This window comes from Terrapene carolina, unplaced genomic scaffold (assembly GCF_002925995.2).
Source record: "Terrapene carolina triunguis isolate 2854851 unplaced genomic scaffold, T_m_triunguis-2.0 Scaffold141, whole genome shotgun sequence".
Lineage (NCBI taxonomy): Eukaryota > Metazoa > Chordata > Testudines > Emydidae > Terrapene > Terrapene triunguis.
This window is the reverse complement of record NW_020664492.1, coordinates 4,990,871-5,016,065: the sequence shown is the minus strand read 5'-3', so window position 1 is coordinate 5,016,065 and position 25,195 is coordinate 4,990,871. Positions and strand designations below refer to the sequence as shown.

The 25,195-nt window shown below is 38.8% G+C and overlaps 1 protein-coding gene across 1 annotated transcript in view; it reads right to left on the bottom strand.

Annotated features, from left to right (window-relative positions):
- The window catches only part of LOC113406810 (PAN2-PAN3 deadenylation complex subunit PAN3-like), a 113,405-nt gene that overhangs the window by 43,931 nt on the left and 44,279 nt on the right, over nucleotides 1–25,195 (bottom strand). The window contains exons 5-6 of the mRNA XM_026653556.2: nucleotides 19,053–19,214; nucleotides 5,583–5,733 (exon numbers count right to left, since the gene is read on the bottom strand). Of these exons, the coding sequence (XP_026509341.1) occupies nucleotides 5,583–5,733; nucleotides 19,053–19,214 (313 nt within the window). The remainder of the gene's footprint in view (nucleotides 1–5,582; nucleotides 5,734–19,052; nucleotides 19,215–25,195) is intronic.

The following is a 25,195-nucleotide window of genomic DNA, read 5'->3' as shown; positions in this document are numbered from 1 at the left end:
CATTTAAATATTTTAATTAAAACAAAGTGTCTTTTGACTTTGAGGATTCATATGGATAAACTGGGACAAAAAAAACACCAACATGTTGTTTTTAATGTATTCTTCATTTGAGACCTGGTCCTAAAACTCTCTGAAGTCAATGGAAGTTTGCTAGTCAATGGGTGTAAGAGCCAGCTTTTAATTAGTACTTCATAATAATGCAGATGCAGTTTAGCTAGTCTACAGCACATGTGAACTTTTTAAAAGTGGTGCAATTGTTTTAAAGCACCACACAAAGATTTTCCACCAATTTTCTTCCTCTCGTCCACAAATTTACACTGGCACTCACCATAACCACAGCCTAAAGCTAAAGAAAAACATTAGTGATGTCTCCAGCAATTGAAGCATTCACACTCTTTTTCCAGAGATCAAACAAAAACACTGTATAAATATAAATTGTTAAAAGCTTCACCGGTATTCTAAATCACTGGGTTAGTTAAGGACATTAAATTACTGAATGTTATAAAAGTTTTAAAAAAATAATTTGCAAAAGGTTTTTGCTGCAGCAGCTTTAAATACAGAAGAGATTTGTTTTTAATCTTAAGGAGTCCAGTGGCACCTTAAAGACGAAAAGATTTATTTGGGCATAAGCTTTTGTGGGTAAAGATAAGAAGAGGGTTTTTTACCCACAAAATAAATAAATCTGTTCGTCTTTAAGGTGCCACCGGACTCCTTGTTGTTTTTGTGGATACAGACTAACATGGCTACCCCCTGATACTTTTTATCTTAGGGAGTTTTTCCACAGTGCCCATTACCACAGTAGCTAAATGAGTGCAAGGTAATTATATCTGCATGCACTAGGTTCCTAGTGAACTTTACAGTCTTCTGCTCTTCTTCCTTTCCTGCTATGAGATAGTTTTGCTTGGGATTATATATAATTTTATTCTCTCTTTTCTTTTCCCTCACCTGTACCCTTCTGGTATGGTTGGAAAGCTCTTAAACTGTAGGGTGTGCATCATACCTTACAGGTGGTCAAGAGAGATTAATCTGACCTCCTTTCAGAGCTCAGCCTCCAGTCAAACCCCTTCAACTGAGAACACTTTCTCCTGTTGCCCCACACTGAGACTTGTGTAGACATATCCAAGCTAGCTTTTATCTAGACAGATCAAACAACAGTATAGCTACTGCACCATGGATGGCAGCATGGGCTAGCTGCATGAGTTATGTACTCAGGGTCCTAGGCATGGTTGTACTCGGGGGCAAGCCTGTACCAATGTCCCTGCGGCTACATTGCTATTGTTACTCGATCAAAGCCTAACAGGTGCACCTATGCAAGCTGCAATCACCTCTCCTGAGTGCAGTATAAACATACCCTTAATCTTGGGCTCTGTACATTTAATTCTCTCAGAGGTGCTCAGTTGTCTTGGTGGGTCAAGGATGGAGACGCAGTTTCAACAGAACAGGCCACTGAGTACATCGCCTCTGTGTTCCCCCTGCTAGCACCCAACATTGTTCTGTTGTCAGTTCAAGGTCCTGGTCCTTACCCATTTGATGGCTTTGAAGATCACAGGTCTTGAACTGTCAACAAAACCAGATTGGAAAACAGTGAAGGAATTGGAGCATGGGGTGAGGTATTTGCAGAGGCCTGGCTCATTGAAAGGCAGGCGGCTATATTCTGCATGAGCTGAAAGCCTCTACATTGTTTTCACCTTCAGCTCCAGAAAGAGGAAGTTGCAGGAATTTAGACTGGAGGTGACAAATGCATCAATCACTGGTCAGATTCTTGTCTGAACAACAATATTTTAAGCAAGCTAGAGGTGAAACAAGGAGATTTTCACCACTGATGCTATGTGGTTCATCTAGGCTTAGTGAAGAGTCAAAACAGGGCTATGAGCCGTTGCACCACTTTGATGAATTGAGAAAAGCCTTCAATGAAGGGGAGGATAACATCCTGGCTAATTCTTCAAAGCACTTCCTCTTTATGACCAGCATCACTTTGGTCTTATCCAGAATGAGTTTGAACCAGCTGTTCTTCATCCAGCTACTCATCTCGGACATCTTTGTGATGGCATTGGTTGCCTCTAGAAATGAGCTGTACAGCTGGGTGTCATGGACGTACTGGAGGCAGCGGGGTCTGTGGCATATTGCCAACTCTAAGTGGTCTCCTGTAGACACTGAAAAGGAGGCTGGTCCAGGATATTTTCTTGTGAAACTCTATAGGGGAGAGTTTATGAAGAACAGCAGCTGCTCATCATCATTTTCTAGGTCCCATTGCAGAGGAGTAACTGGAACCATTGTAGTTCAGCAGTTTTCTCCAGCTATAGCATGTAAGCAGGTCAACAGCATTTTGTGGCACTACATTTCAGCACCTATGTTGAAAGCTGTAGAGATCAAGTAGTGTAGGTGCTAAGATGTAACCTGCATCCATTGTCATGAGTAGGTAACCTTGAAGCTCTATTAGTCTTGTCTCCATGGTGCACCCCAGTACAGAAGTTGTGAAGCAGCCAGGAGTTGACAAACGTGACCTGTTTGATTTTGGCTGTCACTACATTCTCAATGGTTTTGCTTAAAAATCAGTTGCAGAGGTTTTCTTCATCCAGTGTTGATAAAGACTAGGTAAACAAATGCAGATTTCAAGGGACATTTATACCATTTTGGGAACAAGTTCTGTCAAATGCCATATCTCAAATATGTTTTTCATTTACACTTCTTAATGCAAGGGAAATCTCAGAATCAAAAATTAAAGAGGAGAAAGATCTATTTGGTCTTCTTTTTCCATCCTCAAGGGATGAGCAAATGCAGGACTGTTCCCTACAATGGAGACCACTCTATTTCTCTTGGGATACTATTTCAAATTTTAACAGCAATCACTGCTAGTACATTTCCTCATCCCACCTGGAACACTCTTGCTCAATGTCCCTCAATACTCCTAATACCACCTCTCGGAATTATCCTAATGAATTCTTATTACTCTTCAACATTTAAATCCTTCACATGCCTTTTGAAAGTTATATTCTATTCCCCCAAACAACATATATACCACTTAGTTGCTTTTCAGCTAAGCTATACATTAAAAAAAAAAAAAGTTCCCTGATGAAAAAAGCCAGCCTATACACATTTAACTTTTGTTGCTTTTTTTCCTGAGTTCCCTCCAATTAATCAGCATATTTCTTATACTGAAGTGCTAAGGAACAGTTTGCAACATTTTAAATGAAGCTCCAACAGGGCATAAAGAGACAATTAGCAGCTTAGTTTGTAACTTGTCTCTAAGGGCTGGTCCACACTACCCGCCTGATTCGGCGGGTAGAGATCGATCTTCTGGGATCGATTTATTGCGTCTCATCTGGACGCGATAGATCGATCCCAGAAGCGCTCCCCCGTCGACTGCGGAACTCCTGCTCGCCGAGAGGAGGAAGCGCTGTCGACGGGGGAGCCTGCTTGCGCCGCGTGGACCCAAAGTAAGTAAATTTAGTTCGATCTAGGAAACGTCGACTTCAGCTACGCTATTCTCGTAGCTGAAGTTGCGTTTCCTAGATCGATCCCCTGCCCCAGTGTGGACCTGCCCTAAGTGTGCTACTCAGAAATCAGTTATTTTATCAATTTAACAACAGAGTTCATTTTCTGTAACTTGCTGTCCAGTATGACCTAAGACCAAGATTTTCAAAAATAGGAACCTAAAGTCAAGCTTCTATACTCTTCTTCAGGCTCTTACAAAAGTGACCAAATTTTCAGAGGTGAGGAGCAGAGAATGGACAATAGGAGTTGTTGACAGATAAGCACTGTTGATGCATCATGCCACTTAGAAATCTCAATAAGGAAGCTAAAACTCTGTTATATTCATATTTTAAAACCTTGGCCAGATCTTTTTCAGTACTGGTATCTGCTAAGTATCTATTACGGAATCTCTCTCCCAGATTTAGGCATAATCTGATTTCATGTTCTACCCATATTTCTAATTTCTCTGCCCTCAATGCTATTGCTTCCCGCTTCAAATATTATTAAAAGATGTTAAAGAAGGACCATGAAGGATCCCTATGGCACCCCACTGGACAGTTCCCAAAGCAGATGATCATTTATTATATTTTGCTTAGTCTTTCTGGTAGTTTTCAATCTAGATGACAATGTTCATATGCATACCAAAAAGACAGTTTTCCAGTCAGATTGCTAAAGTTCACATATAATTATTGCATTATGTCATCCATCACTTATGTTAACTTGATCAACAAAAATATCAAAAATTTTCTCAGCATGATTTGTTCTTTGCAAAGCTATGCTATTTAGTGCTTATTTTTCCGTTATCATCTAAATAGTTAGACAGTTCTTCCATTATTTTACTACGGATTGAAGTTTGTCTTGTCAGATAGCAACTGTCAAGACTGAGCATTACGTACAACAGTTGCTCTTTCTGATTCCTCTAGTACCTCCCTAGTTCTCTATGACTTGTCAAAAGCAATTGTCAGGGGTTCAAGTATGTACATTAGCAAATTCCCTTACAGACCTGGGATGTATGTTATCCAGACTTGCTGATTTGTATATATTCAAATTGTTCAAGTATTCCCATATGTGCTTTTTATCAAGAATTAGAAACTAGTAAAATATCTTTGGCTTTATCAAACTTTGGAAAACTAATGTGCAAATTGCTTGAAATTTTCTGACTGTTTTTCTTTCCAGAACACCTTTGAATTCCAGGATTTGCATGGAACACATTTTTATAGGAGTTTTTAATACGGAAAATAATTGGAAACAGAACCCAAAATATGGGTTGCAAACTGAGATTACACAATAGGACAAATAATAGCAGCAGAGTTAATTTTTAAAAGGCAAGTCATTTTAAGTCTTACTTTCTTTGGTGTTATAAAATAAGAATTTTCTTAAATCTTTAGTTTTAATCTTAGGGCTTGTCTACACTTACCAAAGGATCGATGCTGCGGTGATCGATGCATCGGTGGTCTATTTAGCGGGTAGCGAAGACCCGCTAAATCGACCGCCAATCGCTCTCCCGTCGACTCCTGCACTCCACCTGATCGAGAAGACTAAGGCTCTCCTGTCGACATCGCATAGTGTGGACCCCGCGCTAAGTAGATCTAACCTACGTTGATTTGAGTTGCAGTATTCACGTAACTCAAATTGCATAGCTTAAATCGACTTTTCCCTTTAGTGTAGACAAGGCCTAAGAGTCAATGTATTATTACATCCACAATACCTATCCTAGAAATAAATAAAAAGCATTTATTGTATACAGTACACCCTTGCTATAACAAAAGACCCACTGTGGGGGGAAGTGGAGGGAATAACTCCTCCAGCCTGTCGCAGTGGTGGGGCTCAAGGTGAGATCCAGGGACTGGGTTCATTGTATCTGAAGGTTTGTTATTATGAAGGGCATTATAGCAAGGGTGTATTGTAGTAGTAGTAAATTAATTGGAAAGTTATTTCAAGATATTGTACTATTATTGGCACTACGGATTTTAAATTAAGAGATAAACCGGGAATATACTAGTTTTATATATCCATTGATAACTTAACTCCTAGTTTTAAATGGGTTAAATTTGAAGTGTAGATTAATAATTAAATAGCTATACTGCAAATCATTACTCCCAACTTACCTGGAACTAGTCCAGCAGTAGCAGGACTTCCCATGGAAGGGTGAGAGAACAAGGCTTGAGAGAAGGCAGACATACTTGACTGAGAAACATTATTCAGCCTGGAAGTTGATCCTCCTTTCGGAATAAACTCACTTGCTGTAGGATTTGGTGTCTGTTTAAAAATCAGATACAGTAAGTTAATGTTTATTTCAAGTGTGAAGATATAGACAATGCCTATTAAGCTCAAAAAACTTTCTAGGCAGAGGGTATGGGATATTTTAAAGATTTGCATACAGCTTGTCTGAATAGATATATATAGAAAACTACATTGCATAAACAGATTTTAAAGTTACCTTCTACCTTACATCTTAAGTAGCATTATTGCGCTAGCCTTATGAACATCTGAGTTATAAATTTATATAATACCTTTGCAAAAGATTTGTCAAAATCTCTTCTATTTTAGTATTATGGACCTTTCCAGAACTGAGACTTTGTAACACCACTGCACAGATTGGCACTACTCTGAAGTATTTTAGGGAACTAGACTGCTGAAAGTTCCTCAGAACTGAGAAACAGTTTCAAATTTAAGTTGTAAAAACCACTTCTACTAAAGAAAGGTCATTTCTGTCTCTGTTTCAAACAGGTTTGTATGTTCCTTTTTTTGGGAAGTACAGCTTCCTTCTGTTTTAGGCCATTTCTACACTACCACTTATGTTGGCAAAACTTATATCGCTCAGAGGTGTGAAAAAACACACTGCTGAACAGCATAAGTTTTGCTGACATAAGTGGTAGTGTGCACAGCGCTATGTCAGTGGGAGAGCTTTTCCCACCCACATAGCTACCGCCTCTCATTGGGGGTGGTTTAATTATGTCAACAAGAAAGCTCTCTCCCGTCGGTACAGAGCAGCTACACAAGAGATCTTACAGCAGCAGCTGTAAGGTCTCCAGTGTAGACATAGCCTAAGTTATTTACTCCATTTACATAGCACCTTTAACAAACTGCTAGTTGCTACACCACAGACAATATGATTAGACAGGTAACAGTTGAACACCTTAAAATAAGTAAGGCATGTGAACACTTCGTCTGTAAAACAATTAAAATTACTGGTTTTGAACTTGCATTTTAAAAAAGTATGTTTTTCATAGGAGAAGAAATATAAACTGGTTCTAGATGGGCATACAGTACACAACAGGATATCCATCTAAAATAAACTTAAGTGTACAGAAAACATGTGAAGTTGAGAGTAGGAAATAAAAATAAAAATGAACAAAATTCTACAAGTGGAGGTGTATAACCTGAAGATCATTAAGTGTTAGTTGGCAAATTTAAGTATACGTTCTCAGATTCAAAGGGAACTGCTGCAATTGCCTGAATAAAGGAGGTAAAAAGAGTGAAAATCAGAAAGAATAATTTAGCAGCAGAACTTTGAATGGACAGCAGGCTGTTGACAAGATAATGGTTGACAAAAAACAAAAGCAAAAAACCCACACCCTCACAGCAATTAAAAGAGGTATAGACCATACTTTAGGTAGTTGAAATAAAAAATTACGAGTTTTAAAATTTAGATTAGTTAAGTTACTAAGTTGTACACTTTTCCACAAAAGTGAAAAAAAAAAGTCACAAAGCAATTAAGTTCTTCATTTCACACACATTAGAGGAAAGACATATGTGTGAAATGAAGATTGACTCTGAAGAAAATAATTTGAAAACATTGTTTTAAATACTTTTGGTATTAAAAATAAATTAAAAGAAATGCACCTCCAATTAGACACTTCAGCCAAACACTATGGAATATAATATTTGAAACTTCTAGAAAGGAAGGTTAAATCTGGACATTGCAACAAGGTAGATGATGCTCAAACATTTAAAATCATTCCTACATCCCAGCCCTATGACGAAGATAAATTCTTACCAAAAAATCATCTGATTGTTTTAGGTAGGAGTCAATTTGTGCATGTGTGTGAATATTAAATTTGAAGCACAGTCAATAGAGAACTGTCCTATTTTAGTTACAGCCAAAAGTGCAGACAGGAGAATTAAAATACCTGGACTCATAAGGGTATAAAGGTGTTCATCTACGATGCTAAAGGAGTTGCAAAGTCTGGGTAAGGAAAAAAAATCGAAATCTAAACCAAGACAGGAAAATAAAATGAAAGTTAATTATAACTTGTAATTTTAAATGCATTTAAAAATGCAAAGGGAAAGTTCTAGACAGACACCTGAACATTTTAGGTAAAGGAATAACTGTAGAATGAAATATGCTCTTGAACAGCCTGAAGTAAGATCAGGCAAACATGCATGTGGTCAGTTAGATGAAGAGAGAGGATGCACTGAGGGGAAAAATAGTTTTCAAATACAATACTACTACTGTAAATTCATCAAGCAACATCATTCAAAGTGTTTAAAAACCGGTGAAAAGCTTGTAGAATCAAAGTAAATTGCATCTCAAAGAATGACAGTCCATAGAAAAATAGTTTCTTACAGTTACAAGTAGACCATGAACCCTTCATGTCTACAATATTGTGATGAAAAATCTACCATGTCAAAACATTTTATGAAATTAAAACACCTATACTTCAATGAACAAATAAACAAACCAAAAATGCATCCAAGAAACGCTGATCAGCAAAAATTCCCTCCTGCCTCCTAAAAAGCGGGCAACTTCCAAAACCCCACAATTGATTAATACTTAACTCCCTCAGCTCAAGTGGAAGTCCATTCCACTGTCTATAAATTCATACCACTATAAATTCCTAAATATATTCCACAAATTTAGGTACCCAAGTTCTGGTCTGTAGAACAGCAACCAGTAGGTTCAAACATTTTAAAATGAAATTCTACTCCAAATGTTCCCACTTGCCACTCTATACTTCGGTTTATCCAAATTAGGTGGCTACACCTGGATGCTATACTCCATATATGATCTAAATAGTACTTTATAATGAAACTGCAAAAAATACCCTTGATTTGACATTATATCTCTTGATGAATAGCAATATCCTATTGGCCTTTTTAGTCTCTCTCTCTCTCACACACACACACACACACACACACACACACACACCCCCACCCACTTCTATGCTGGTCAAGGAAGAGATTTGAGGATTTAAACACGCTTCCAATTTCTAACCCACTTGGCTCCATACCCATTGATCAAAAAAAACACAAGTAGGTTATAAACCATTATAATCAGAATTTGAACAGTAAAACATTCTACGGTCACAAACAAGCAATATTTTCTAATTTAATATAACATCATGATCAGAAAATCCGACGTTTAGTTCCCAAAGCAAGCTTAACTGCCATGTTACACACACGTTTACAAAAGCTTTTAAGAACAGATGAATTTTCTGAATGTGTAAGCTCACAGCTGTAGTGCCACATTATATTACTGTGATTCTTCTGCATCTTGAGTTCCTTGTTACATGTGCATTTTTAATTTGTAATCACTTGAAATCAATGAAATTTCATTTCATTTTCTGGCTTTCTAGATATATGACCACATGTTTAAAATAGGCAGCCACAGTATGTACACTGTGCACATTCAAAATAGTCAAAGAAGTGACATATCACTGTTAATTGTCTATAATTGCTATTCATTTCAGTGTTCTTTTCCAAACTTCACAAAATGCATTCAAACCCAACCACCAGGTATATGCCAATTTTGAATGCAAGATTAAGAAATCAGTTATTAATGCTCTAAATAAGTACCCGAGAAGGTTCTTATACCTGAAAAAACATCCTGGTCAAACTCTGGCAACACAAAACACCAAATGAAATTTTAAGAAACTTTTGACTAAATTTGAGTCAATGATAAGCCCAAGTCAAGCAGCCCAAAAGGGGATGGGATTGCTTTAAATAGTCAGAAGGACAAGTGCATCATTACAGTTTTATGGGGATTAGTTTAACCCACTATACTGAAATAAGAATGATTCCACTCTGAAGCGACACTTCACCCTTGACTACATGCAGAAATTGCACTGGTTTAATTTAAGGTGTGATTTTTAGAACTATTTAAACTGCTGAAAGGCTGAGAACATTTATTTTGGTTTAAGACAGGCTTGTTGCACTTTAGTTTAAGTCTTTTCCTAATTGAAAGTGCAGGGAGAGTTTCTTTCTTTCTTAGACACAAAGAAAATTTACTTCATTCCAATCTGCTACACTTACGATACTCCACTGAAAGCAGTGCCCTTTTTTTGTGGTGATGTGCAAAAATACAAAGAACCCAGTTTGACCCTCTGAATCCTGGTAGAGGGTGCAGGATTGGCAATTCAACATATTTGACATGAAGATCTCTGACACACAATACAGAAACTCTCAGTCATTTTTATAGTTTTCTGAGTGGAACTTTATGAAGCTTTCTGACAGAAGTTTGACTGAATAACATCCTTTAGATCGTGAGTAACCAACATGTATTTGAACCAACATGTTCAGAAGGAAAAAAGTATTTCCTAACCACATTTCTGAGATACTTTTTTTTGAAAAATTTTAATAGGTTCTGAATTTCCTATAAGAGCTGTGTAAGCAGAGTCACACAGAGCTCATGTTCAGCTGCTTATCCACCACCACCACCACATTAAGAAACCTGCTGGGAGAAGGGGGAGCACTTTACTGCTAGCTTCTCTCTTGCAAGTTTAAAGTTTTTAAATTTAGAAATAGTAGCGCAAGGAATTTTACCAGCATCTAAAAACCTAGGTTTTTTGATAATCATTAAAAAACAAACAAAACAAAACCTATAATCAGAAGAGAGGACAATGTTGTAAAGAGGAAGATCATTAAAGATGCTATCTTGCACCCACAAGATTAAGGCAGTGGTTTGCAAAGCATAATATTTCAGTATCTCTTTGCCTCAGATTAAACAAACTCAAAAATTGGGGCTAAAATTGCTAGTCAATAATCCGAGTAAGAGTAACCTAGAAGCAAGAAAAAGCAGTGTGACAATGGCAATTTCCTACAGATCCTTGGGAGACCTTATTGAATTAAGTTCAAGTATATTTGGGGTCCATTGTTTTAAATGAAGGGTTTATGTAGGATTGTATTCTACTTCCAGGGGGAGGGCTACCACAGCTCCTCCAGGAACTAAAAACAGTGGGTGCTGATTAAGGCAAACCAGTCAGGTTATAGCCCCGCCTCAGAGAGGTATCACCTCCTGGGGCAGCTCACATATATTAGGTCAAAGTGGATTCTCCACTAACCAACAGACAAAGACAGGACTTTTGGATAAAATATCTTGATTTTAAACTAACCCAGGGCCTTCTTTCTGATCCAGCAAACAGATAGGACCTGCTGTCCAAGAAGGAGTCACAATCCTTGTGAAAAAGGGTTGGAAGGACTGACACCTACCAGACCCTTGTGCTTGAGTTGGGGGTAAGCTTTTTAGCATGTGCGTAGCTTCTTTTCTTGTATTTAGTATATTTTCTCTCTTATGCTCTCACCTTAAGAATAAATGTGCTTGCTTCAGAGATTCCAAGGCCAGAAGGAAACACTGTGATCATCTAGTCTGTCCTCCTGTATAGTACAGGCCATAGGACTACCCCAGAATAATTCCTAGAGTGTATCTTCTAGAAAAGCATCCAATCTTCATTTAAAAATTACCAGTGATGGAGAAGCCACCATGACACTTGATAAACTGTTCCAGCAGTTAAATACTCTCACCGTTAAAAATGTATGCCTGCTTCTAGTCTGAATTTGTCTAGCTTCAACTTCCAGCCATTGGATTCTGTTATACCTTTCTCTGCTAGACTGAAGAGCCCATTATTAAATATTTGTTTTCCATGTAGATATAGACTGTAAATCAAGTCATCCCTTAACCTTCTCTTTGTTAAATTAAAGAGATTGAGCTCTTTCAGTCTATCATTATAAGGCATGTTTTCTAATCCTTTACTCATTATTGTGACTCTTCTCTGAACTCCCTCCAATTTCTCAACATCCTTCTTCAATTGTGAGCACCAGAACTGGACACAGCACTAAACCAGCAGTTGCACCAGTGCTGAAAAGAGGTAAAATAACATCTCTTCTCCTACTCAATATTCCACTGTTTATATCATAGGATCACATTAGCTCTTTTGGTCACAGAGTCACACTGGGAACTCATTTTCAGCTGCTTATCCACCTCCACCACCAAATCTTTTTCAGTCTCATAGAATCATAGAATATCAGGGTTGGAAGGGACCTCAGGAGGTCATCTAGTCCAACCCCCTGCTCAAAGCAGGACCAATTCCCAACTAAATCATCCCAACCAGGGCTTTGTCAAGCCAGGCCTTAAAAACCTCCAAGGAAGGAGATTCCACCACCTCCCTAGGTAACGCATTCCAGTGCTAATGAGTCACTATTTCCTAGGATATAGTCCCCCACTTCATAAGCAGAGCCTATATTCTTTGTTCCCAGATGTATACTTTTACATTTAGCTGTATTAAAACACATATTTGCTTATGCCCAGCTTACCAAGCAATCCAGATCGCTCTGAAACAGTGACCTCTCTTCTCATTATTTACCACTCCCCCAATTTTTGTGTAATCAGCAAATGTTATCAGTGATGATTTTGTGTTGTTTTCTTCCAGTCATTGATAAAAGTATTAAATAGCATATGGCCAAGAACCAATCCCTGAAAAGATCCTCTGGTCAGGAGGGAAACAGAAGTGAGTCTCTGCACAAGAGAGGTGATGGCTGAGGAGCCAGGAGCCTACAGTGGATGCCCGTAATGGACCAGGGAGGAAGGAGAAGCAGGGGTAGAGGGCATACAGTTGCAGTTGCCCTGAACCATGACAGGAAGGTAGAAGAAAAAAATTCACAAAGCCGTTCACTGAACATATTTGGAGAACCTAACAGACTCAGACTTTAAGGCCTGAAGGGACCATCATGATCATCTACAGTGGATGTTGCTGCTCAAACAGAACAGTGTGACTTAAAAACCCTGAAGTTCTGAAATTTCAATCAAGCACCCAAACTAAGCCAACACCACCATTTATTTACAATCAATAGAATAAGGGCCACATTTTCAGCTGGTGTAAGTCAGCATAGCCCCACTGACTTTAATAACTAATTGTTTAATCATACAACAAGCCATATGCCACACATAATTTCTGAAGGATTTTCAATTAGCAAATTTCCTACAGATTGCATTATGTGAAAACAGTGCTATTGACTATGCTACAAACAGGAAAACAACAGCATCCAAAAATAAAAGCTGCTGATCAATAACTACCAACAACCATCATTCCCTTCCCTCTTCCTCTTCCCTTAGATGTGTCACAGTTTCAGTTCCCCTCTTCCAAAGTATATTTAAGATATTGCCAACCTTATTTTAAATCTGCTGAAGAGAATAATCGAGGTACTATCTGAATGCACCAATCATTTCTGCATTAAGTATTCTTGCCAATACTGTTCCAGAATAAGCTGATTTCACCAAAAACAATTACCTCCAGATTGTTTACATCTGGGCTGACTCATAAAAGCAACAGAAGGTATGACATCAGTGAGCTTGGTAATGAGGTTCTGCAAGACTCAGGGATTGTCTACATGAACACTGTGGCAAGCTGGGATGTGAATCTACCCCACGCTAGTTTGCTGCAGACTAACTGTCCATGTGGACCTTGCTGACATGCATTAACAGTTAATTAATGAGCTTGGATCTAGTCCTCTTCAAAATGGGACTCGATCAAAGCGTATTAATGAACTGTAAATGCACATCAGCAGGGTTCACAGGGCCAGCTAATCTGCAGCCAGCTAGTGTGGTGTAGAGTCACACCCCGGTTTGATCTACCCTGGCTTGCTATAAATATTTGTGCAGACAAGCCCTTACAGTAGTTAACACTGATCTCTGACTTCAGATAAGTCTATTCTGCCATAGGCACCAACTCCATGGGTGCTCCGGGGCTGGAGCACCCACGGGGAAAAATTAGACAGCCAAGCCCCCCTCCCCGCCTCACCTCACCTCCTCCCCTGAGCACGCCGTGTCCCTGCTTCTCCCCCTAGCTCCCAGCGCTTGCCGCCGCAAAACAGCAGGGCAGGAGGGTGCGGGGCAGGGGCGGAGGCGGGGCGAGCACCCACCGGCAACAACAGAAGTTGATGCCTATGTACTCTACAATCTACTTTGGAAAGGTCTCATGACCACCCAAGAAGTACCACATATATTTGTGCTTTACTGTTCTACAGCATGAAATGTAGGTGTGCAAGGTATGTCAGAATACATAAAAAAAGGTACCAACCCGGAACAGTTTAAAATCTAAATTTAGTTATAAGGCAATTAGGGAAGATGAAAGAGCACAGGAATAGGACAAGGAGAGAAGAGGTTAACAGCAACACAATCACGTCATTTTCTTTCATGTTGTGTCACAGAAGAGACTTTTGAGAAGAAATTTTAATGAGAAGTGGGTAGTAGATTGGCAGACCAAAAATAGGAAGAGCATTGTAGGAGAAGACTGAATCATAAAAAAAAGGCATGGAGTGAGACAAAAGAGCAGGGCATTAAGGCCATCACTGATAGAGCAGCAGGGTTGCAATGTTTATACATGAATGTTAGGGAATTGTATAGATTAAAGGATTACTGCAATTACAACTACCAATCCTGGTACATATCTGCCTTCTTGTAAAGCACTTTCAGATCTACTGCTAAAAAGCACTACATAGGAGTGAGGTGTTGTTATTCTTAATCAGTAATGAACTACCAGAGCACTCACAAAAAGATTACTGAATTCATCTTCAACGTACTTGTAATGTAGGGAAGTACCCTGTTTTAGAGATGCTGGCTGAGGCATAGAGAAATTAAGTGACTTGTCCAAGGTCACATTGGAAATGGGTGGCAGAGCAGAAAACTGAATCCAGAGCTCCTGCGTTCCAGGCCAATGTCTTATCCTCAAGACCATTTTTCTCATACTGTCCATCCCCCTGCTAGTGCAGAATAGTTCCCAACAGTGTATTTTCTAATGCTTTATTCTGACTAGTTGTAAAACAGTTCAGGCAATAAATGAGGTTTTTATGTGTGCCAGATTTTCTATGACAAAGGCCAGTTTCAAAAGTCTAAAGTGGGGACACAGAAACAGTGTTCAACAGAAACTTAATTGAATGTCAAATTTACACGTATGTAGTCGTTAATGAACAACATTGTAGATTCTCCCCCAGCAGACTGATAAATATAGCATAAATATAGCATGGTGGGATGTGAACATGACTTCTTTCTTCACCAAGAAGTCAGTTACAGCCTAGTGCACCAGGCCAGAATGGAGACAACAACGTTTAATTTAAATCAAATCTATTGTAGCAGGTAGTAAAAAACTACATTGTTCAAAGGGAATACTTTGACAAATTTGTCTCCTGTATGCATAGTAAAAACAGCAGCTGTAGAAATATTGTTTGTGCCTCTATTTTAAATGGCTGTGGCTGGTGTACTGCATGGCTATATTAGCTCCATGCACAAATCCTATCAGATCGAAGCAGAAATAGATTCCATTTATTTCTGAAGTATGCAGTCGAATGTACTTCCCATGTTAAAAACCTTAAGTAAAGCCTTTTTGTTCCTTTTGATAATTATTATTATTACTACCCACCATCTCCAAATTCACGCTGATCTGTTCTGACATCCCAAATTGAACAATCCTTTAAGGTCACTGTTCGGCAAGAACTCCATTACACTGTATCCATGCTATTCGGGGCAGTTATCTCCCTTTATGGCACACTTTTCAAAATGGTTTTTATACTCCAAGTAATCTTTAAAAACAGACTGGTGTGCCCAATAATGAACCTCACTTACCCAAGTCCCTATGCAACTGCTTGCTATTCCATTTGAGTTTTTTGATAACTATGACATCTGAGAATTATGCATTCTGGAATGTCAAAGCAGCCAGCCTGAGACTGGAGGTTGCTAGGGATGTTAAAAACAAACCTCTCTCCCTGCCACCCATTTGTGCAGAATGTCTGCTTAGGTTGTTTAATAAAAAACAATCAACACATCTTTCCTAAATTAATGAACTCTACCCTTTCTTCTGCAGCTCACCCTTACAATGAATTATAGTATTGCTCCTCCAAAAAAAAGTTACAGGTATGTTGAGCTGTACTTTTAAACTGAATCTTTTCTTACCATTTTACACAGTATTTCATATTACTGCATGCGTGTTGTATGATCATGTAATAATACACCCTACTTTCTGCATACACACAAGGGACAGAACTGAAGTAGCCATGGATGTTTTGTAACTGAGGGTAGAATTTAGTCCTGCAAAAGGAATTTAGTAACCTTTTGAAGCATAAAATTGAATAGAATCCAACTCACTCTGCCCACAATGGTGTTGACTGTGCAATGCTTACAGGTGTAAGAAATAGCATACGCTTACTGCCACTAACATAAAATTGATTTGACCCTTGTGTATTCATGACCATATTAGATAGTTTCTGTCCTCTTTCAGCTGCTTTTCTGACCATAGCAACATATTAAAGGTAGCACTTATGTTGCACCTTTCAAATAAATGTAATCCTGTTTACACAATCTGAATCAGGTATTTCAAAGGCTGTACATTCAAATGAGTATGTGAACTTTCAGAATACCAAAATGAAAAGTTATAAACCTATTCGAATGTTGAGCTGGAATCCTGGTTTGATATTAGTTATTGATCTTCAACAGCTAAGAAAAAACAGCAAATAAAACCCTATGTCCATCTGAATGTACAAGTCATCTTAACAGTATTTTTGTTTATATATTATATTTTCATAAATTATATTAGCAATTATGACTTGAGACCGAGTTCTTCCTGGGAGTTAACAGGCTAAGGTAAGAACTTTAGCTTCAGCATAGGCTTTCAACACCTCCAGTAGCCATTAAATGCCCTCCCTAGTCACTACTGTTTAATCCTCCTCCTCCTCCTCCTCCTCCATTATATTCAGACCAGAAAAGCTATTTCTAAACTACATATCTTCAAAATGTTGCTAAAGCACCAACCTTATTTGTGGATTATGGACATGCTAAATTAGGACACAGTCAACTTGAAATCTCAGTTTCAACGTGTTAATTTAAAGGTAATTTCAGGTACCAAACTTGCCCAATTACTACTGCCTATTTGTGGTTTAACAGTTAGTTTCTATTTTTTAAGAATAATTTTCTCTTCCCCTCTTGTGTGAAAACAGAAAGAAGTTTAATATCGGTACTTTCAGAATTACCTCCACAAAAACTCACTAGAGCTTCAACATACATAAGGAACAATCTTGTTTTAGAATTCAACCAAAGCTGAAATTCAGCTTCTCAATCTCCACCTAGGAGGCCCTACACAATTTTGCTCTCACTACAGTCTCTGCTCATCTTTCCATTTTCCTCTTTCCTTCCCTATGCTTTTCACCATATAACTCCTTTTGTCTCATCTTCCTGCTCTGATTCATGTATTCTGCCCTCTACACCTGGAATAGTCTTCCCTTCCTCATCCACAAAGAGTCTCTCTTGCTCTCTCTCTCTCTCTCTCTCTCTCTCAAATCCCATGTCTTCAAGCAAGAATGCACCCTGTAGAATATACAGCCTCACATCTTATGTGGCACATTAATAATGAACTATTGCATTGGCCCTGGCTATGTGCAGTAAGGAACTTGGATATATGGGATACTGTTCCTCTGCCCTCCCAAGCCCCTTGCTGCAGTCCCATCCCATTGCCAATTTAAACTCAAAGACTTGGGGGCACCAGTAGGACCAAAGAGCCTCACTCCTTTACAATTCAGGAGTGAAAAACTTAGAAGAGAAGGGTGGCAGGAAGGAGGCCTGAATATTTAGGGTTCTAGTCCACCCCCTCCTCCATAGGATTTCTAGCTTTCTTACTCTAGAGCTGAGCAAATGGACCAGATGAAAGTCCCAAACTAAATTACAATGGAAAAGGAGCAGAGGTGGCAACTGCAGGAGCAGGAGGGAGAAAGAGCAGGAAACGCTTTCTTTGCTTTTCCCTGTTGAGTTTGGAGACGGGAATTCTGCCATTCCCCCTCTTCCTCTCACCTAGCAGGTGGCCCCTAGTGAATTATGTGAGGTTTGTAAAAAGCAACAGAGTCCTGTGGCACCTTTAAGGCTAACAGATGTATTGGAGCATAAGCTTTCGTGGGTGAATGTCCACTTCGTCAGCTTATGCTCCAATACGTCTGTTAGTCTTAAAGGTGCCACAGGACTCTGTTGCTTTTTACAGATCCAGACTAACACGGCTACCCCTCTTATATGTGAGGTTTGCACCCTTACCAGTCACAAAACAGAATGATATATTGAATAAAAGCCTGAGAGCTTCAGAGTTCTAATTCCAGCTCTACCACTGATTCACTGCATGCTTTAAGTAAGTCACTTAACCTTTATCTTTCTAACTCAAATAGGAAAATAATACCTCAACACCACTGTGAGGTGGAAGACTGTTCTCAGAGCAAACATTAATCACAAGTGTTACGGAAGTTCTAAGCAATAAGAATTATAACTATGGTTACCACCTCTGAAATACAAAAAAAGGGCCCCGCTCCCCCACAACCACAAGGCAACTCAGTAACACTCGCCCCTTCAACAGCAACTTATAGTATCTAGCAAGAAAACACAGATAAGATTGATATCATTTTCTTACTTAAACTGTGGAAGTGGGAACACTGCAGCATCTTTAGCTGGACACAGAAACTTTTAACATTAGATAGTCTAGTGTATTGTGATGATAATGCAAATCTTTAGTCCCACATAAAAAAACCTGTCAGATTAAATTATTTTTCTGGCAATTGGCAAATCCATAAAAAACCAGCCAGGCTGGTCGAATACCGACCAGGTGGCAACTCTAGTTGCAACACAATAGTTAAGGTTAATATGACCATTCTATTCGAAGTACCTCTTTTCAGTTATAACATTATTAAGTTTATACAAGTCTTTAGTTCAAATGCCCATTGGAATGAATTCTTTCCAGAAAAGAATAACCATAACCGTCAACATTGTGCAATCTCTCCTCTTTTAAAAACGGAGTTGATGGTAATTCGGGTGGGGCAAGACTATTAATACAATGTTGAATTTGACAATTTAAATGCACAAGACAGGCAGGAAATTTAGAAGGTTCAAATAGCAAAGTTAAATTGTTAAGTTTTCTGATTTTTGCGCATTTAACTTTTCTACTTTAATATTGTAAGCTTTTTTGCATTGAATATTAGATGTTTGCGATGGATATATCTAAACTTTTTCCATCAGAAATGTACCTCACTCAGGAATGTAAAGTATGGTGTCTTATTTTTAATAGGTTAGAAAGAATCCAAGTCTGTTATCTCCTCCACAAATTAGAACAGTAAACAAACAAAAAACAAAAACAAAAACAAAAACCCCTCTGAATGGGAGTGGGGACAGACAATAAAATGCCAGAGAGCACTTTTCCTGGAGGCTACTACACTTACTTTATTGTTTAAGTTTCTGGCCCAATTTCAACCCCTGCTTTGCGTAACTGCTTTTAACATTTTTAAAAAAATGTAAAATAGAGCATCCGATACACTGAAAAGTGACTAGTAAAAAGTAATTTTACCTGAAAATTGTTTTCTGTGACTCTGTTCCACCAAACCATATTGATGGGTACTCCTGTTTTACACCTGTCAGCCAGACAGCCAATAGCGTTCTTTGATTTTCGTGCCTTTGATCCCACCGGAACTATCCTCTCCTCCAGCATCCCCAGTCGATACTTCCTTGGCTACGAAAAAGAAGGAGAGAAACCAGGCCACTCCTAACATCCCTCAGTCTAGAACTAAGCTAAAATAGGTAGAACATCTCTGGATTGGTGGAATAGGAAACAATTTGCAAGTAAAATTTCTCTGAGACTGTTTCCCTTCAATCCCGACTACGAGGCTCTAACTAACAATGCCTTGGAAAGGAAAACAAAACAACTAAGGCAGAGGTAGAGTATCTGTAGGCAAACCGTTGCAACAGAAGTCAGCCACTGAAGTCTGTGCATAGAGTTTGGTGAATTTCATAAAAATGAAAAATTGTGTTTTGCAAAACTCTTCCGTTGACACTTCTCTATTTTTATCCAACAAAGCAGACACTGTTGTAACAGAACAAGTGCGGAGGTTTTACAGAGAGACCCATGGTACCTTCCAACCTATATTCCTCTCTAGCACATACCTTCAACCACATCATGATACTGAACTCTGACACTTTCCTTGGGAAGGGTCAAAGGCTTCCATCAATCAACAGGAAATCAGCTTTATGAAAAAACATTCAAAGGCAAAACAAATATTTAAGTTTAAGGCTGCCACAGCTTTTTCTTGAAAAGCATGGGGCCTTAAAGGAAATTTCAGAACATAAGATAGTTTTGAAGCCATTTACAACAGAACTCATGGAACTATACAAAAGGTCTTCCATCTGTCCAAATTAATATTCAGAAGACTAATTCCAACTATCTTCCTAGATGAAGACAGACATGAAATACAATAATGGAAGAGTACACGAAATGGACTCCAGTCACTCAAGAAAGCAAACCACGCTTTTAAAAAAAAGCAAACATGCAAAAGGTGGTTGTGACTCAATAATAGAGACAACCCTAGTGCCCTGATTATGGAAAACCTGGAGATGGACTTTAAAGCATTTAATTTAATTTTTATGAAAAAAGAGCACTGGAAACTGAAGTCCTTTACAGGCAAAGCACAAGGGCACTGCAAACTTGCCCATGATGTTATACCAATGTATCCTAACCTAGAGAGCAAATACCAGCAGGGACAGTTCAGAGTTATTTAGAGCATGGCTTCTTTACTGCTGCTACAATCAACTGGGGACTAAATTTCCACACTTGAGTGTGGGCTTTAATGCGGCTGCTTGGCCACTAGGATCTGGATTGAGACCAATTACTTAAATCTTACACTGGTCACTGAACAGTCCTAAAACAGCTTTCAGAAGACTTCTAGTTTGGGTAATAGGCTATTGCCTGAATGTGAGGAATGTTAGAAGTCTAGGATTTTGATAAGAACCTGCTGTAAACTTCCAAAATGATCAAAGAATGTTCTGCTATGGTAAAATCCTCATGACAATGAAAGGGAGGGAAAGAGCAGCTAATCTATTTTAGAGTATTTGCCCACACAGAATGAAGAATGTAAACTTTTCAATAGTCTCCTCTCTAAAGCAGGCTTGTAGCAAGAGTCAGTCTGCATTGAAATACCCAAATAGTTCTGAATACTTGTTACAAAGAAATATGAAACAGTCTAGAATCAGACCAGCATGTCTGTTATACGTGGTCCCATGTAATGACTCCACAGATAGGAGATACTGCATGGATATGGATCAACTCTCCTGGGTTCCTGTTGTTACTTCCTTCTATATTTGTAATATGAACTCTTAAAACCCATGGAGAAAGTTTATCCTTATTCATAAAAAATCTTCCTTTTGGGGTATCTACTGAACTAGGTATCAACTGGCAAATGTAGGAAGGTTTTACTGCGATCACGTATAGAGCAAGATAAAAAACTAAAAACTTACTCACCTTCATGCAGAAACCTACTTAACTAGTCTCTCTAGGAAATTGAATGGCTTGTAACTGGACATGCATGGTAAAGATCGTTCCTTGCTAGACAAAATGAGAACTTCATTGGAGGAGATTCCCCCCATTCATGCAAAGCCACCAACACTGTAAGGTGAGTCTAACCAGACTTTCACAGAAGGCTGCAAAAGGAGCCTCTGTTTATGGGGGTTCACCTGACAACCTATGAGTCACACTAGCCAGTCTAAACTCCTACAGAATTCAATTAGCTTTTTGCTTGAATAATCAATTCCAGGATTTGGCCTCCTCACATTCATGACTCTTGCTTCTGAGAAAAATAGTTCAAGTTAACTAATAGTAGAAGATGAAGGATCCCAACTTTGACCTTTAAGTTATAAAGGTATAATGCTGCTTAAAGATCAAGTAATTTGAATCCTTGATGTACAAAAGGAGAGTAAGTGGCTTCTGCAATGTCTCTAGATGGAAATATATAAATTGTGTGATGACAGGACAACACAGTCTCCCCAACATTTTGAGTATGAGTTCATTACAGTAAAGCTAATGATCAGTTGCCCATTTGGAAGACTGGAAAGAGCAACATGTCTGAATTTCTGGAAAGGTATACTCAATACATTTTATATGTGGGGTCTTTTGGGTGAGGCAAAAGAAGTCTTCTCTGCATCAATGTTGAAAATTTTACTGTATTTTTCATGATGGGTGTGTCTCAATGTCCTTGACCAAACTAGCACCTTGCTCTTCACTGCTATATCAAGTACTATGCCCCAACCATCCACTCTCCTCAGTGTTGAAGTTCACGTATGTTAACAAAAAGCTTATGGATCCTTCAGAATGAAAGGTGATCTATAAATATAAATATTTTGAAAAGGAAAACTAAAACAAAAGAGAAACTGAGCCAAGCAGTTAAACCAGAGGGAGGCTGTTTCCTTTACAACTAGATTCAGATTCCAGAGCAGTACAGTGAAACTGAATTCAGGCTTTATGAGGGGTCACAACCAAAAACAAACACACAATGGCCAGTTGTATGCAATATAGAATCCAGTCTGGACTGATAAGATACCCCTAATTCATAGCCTTCCTAACAAGACTCAGGAATTAAAAGACATCTGCATGTAATAAATCTTAGATCTGACACTAGAGGTAAGTTTTTCAAAAGCGCATAAGTGACTTAACAGCCTATATTGGGGTTCTCAAACTGGGGGTTGGGACCCCCTCAGGGGATCACAAGGTTATTACATAAGGGGTCACAAGCTGCCAGCCTCCACCCTGAACCTCGCTCTGAATCCAGAATTTATAATGGTGTTGTATATATAAAAAAGTGTTTTTATTTTATAAGGAGGGTTGCACTCAGAGGCTTGCTATGTGAAAGGGGTCACCAGCACAAAAGTTTGAGAACCACTGGCCTATATCCAATTTTCAAAAATGACTTGGCTTGTCTACATGGTGAGTTACTGCATGGCAGGCCAGGGTCTGAATCTACAGCGCACCAGCTTGCTGTGCAATAATTCACCCCATATAGGCATTTCAACAGCACAGTGGAAGTCCTGGAGTGTGGACTAGACCTTTACACATTCACTGCAGTTTAGCAATGTACACACAGTCAGCATGCAGCAAGATGATGTGTGGTAAATTCACACCCTGGCTTGCCACGCCATACAGACATACCTGAGTCACTCAAATTTTTTTACCCAAGAACCTGAACTTCTACAATGTAAGACAGACATGAAAGCCCTGTCAACATTTTAATAAAAAGAGTGGATATAAGTTTTGAGTAACTTGCATCTAAATATCCCAAGTTTACCCTCAAACTATTCCATCAACGAAAGCACATCCAGGTCAGGATGTACAGACGAGTCTACAGGAAACTGAAAGAAAGGAAAAGGGAAAAAGGAATTTCTGTAGAGAGCTGGTAGGTAAGGTTAGTAAATCTACTGAGTAGTCAGGACAGAAACATCAAGATTACAGATAGCAAGAATATGGCAATTTTATTTGCTACCACAGGTAGAGGATTATGCCTTGGATCGAAGGCAAGAACAAAGCAGCCACTCATTAAGCTTCTAGGAAAACAAGGTTACTTGAGAATGTCTTCTCTGGGAGCTATGACATCCTATGAAGAGATGATTTAACCTGCCCAATAAAGCTCAAGAGCTGCTTGATGCAAGGGCAATTCCCTTGGATGAATATAAAGATGACTGAAAGAAAAACTCCATAAGGAAAGAACTGCACAGCAACAGACTTTTTGCATACTTTGACATCTGTATAATGTCTGTACATTTTAGGAAGGCAACTGACATTTAAATACTGACTTACTAAACAATCTTGAGAAGCATCAGAGAGTTCCTACTAAGAAATGTCTTCACACCAAAATACTCTGACAAATGAGCAATCTTGAATCACCATGTGCTCTAGAAATGTTTCCTGATGCCAGCCCATCTGTTACTTGCTCCCCATTCATCCAATAGAGAGTTCCAGAGAACTCTAGCAAGTCTATTAACTTGTCCATTTTATTCTGCTAGATGGACTGCTTGCTGTAATTTGAAACCTGTAGGATACAACATGAAACTTGTCTAGATTTATCCCTGAGAGAAAAAGAAAAAACCTCACAAAGACCCAAGATGCAAGGCTTCCCTGTTCTAGTAACTTTCATTCAATGATAGAATCTGCACTATCTGCATTATCTTCAAGCCTGAGGTTTTCAGTGTTGTCTGCAGGATTTGAACACTGGGAATTAAGCCACCATATTCCATAGGTAATTTTGGAAAATCTAAGCATAACGTTTATTTGTGTGTGGAAAGATTTACTCATTTTCTGAAATGCATTTATTATATCACTGATAACACAGCATTTTAGAGATATAATACACTACCTGTTCCCAGGATCTTACAATTGAATTCAGTCAGGGAAACATTGGACTATGGTGGGTAGAGAAGATGGAGTATACAACAGTTATCAGTCAGTAGAGAATACAGATTTTGGGACAGTATTGTATTTCAAGGAAAGTAGTTCAAATATGTATTTTTTGTTTTACATAGTTACTTTTGAAGGATTATTTTTATACAAACACCAGACTGGGAACAGATCATGCCTCAACAGAGATGGGGCAGAGATTAGTGGTGGAGAGCTACTCAAGATACTGAGCCATGTTGTTAGTCTACTGGGACAGAACTAGCTTTTCCTATGTTGCCTCCTAAAAAGTGACAATTAAACACAAGGTGGCAACCCATAACCTGCTAAAGTACACAAAAGCGCTCTGAACAACTCATTATCCCACAATCCATAAGCCACCTCCTTCCTTCCTCCTCCACTATGTTATTTTCATTCAATAAACCATGATGTGTTATCTGGACTAGAAGCAGACACTTCAAATGAACATCACCAGTAACTAATATGTTCCACATGGAGCTATAATTGAAGACTACTTAGTGGTAGAGTTGCTACAGAATGCACCATCCTCTTTGTCCTGCATGCCAACTATTAGGGGGATGTCTTCTCAAGCAGAGGCATGCAAAGGCGAAGGCTCAAACAGTTCCAAAGGTACCAGACCTGGTACCATAAAGGCACCCCAGCCCTTGTTTTTTTATTTTTAACTTCTCACTCTTTTCTTCTGTCATGGAGCCCTAGCCTTCTCTGTAACTGCTTCCTTCACTTGCTCCCAACTGACCTTATATCTGCATTCCTGAGCTCTGGCTTAGTTTCACCTGATATAGCTCCGAGTTTCAGAGATATTATGACCTTTGACCTGATTTCTCAGAGTTTCACAGAAATATTAGCTAAACCTTTCACACGCTCAGTCATGAAGAGCTTAGTGGGTGAATTCTTATGGTCGACAGTGATTTCCGCTATGAATATCTACAAGCGCAAGAATGGTGCTCAAAAGTGCAAGCTACAACAGGCCTGTGAAAAAGATCAGAAAAGTGCAAGTGGTCTACATAGTTTCTTGTAAAGTGAGACGTTTGACCATGTTCCTGGTGAACAATCATCAGATGTTTCTGCTACTCGCACTTCTGAACTGTCCTTAGCTAGTGAGGATGTTGATTTGGGTTTCTCAAGTTTGTCAAGTGCTGGAGTATCTGATTCTGGCACAGAGCTTGGCATTGAATTGTTGAGCCCTAGAGTTTGAGTCTGGGACAGAAAGTTGCCTGTTGGTTGTTAGTGCAACAGTTATGGATGTGGATGCTGAAAAT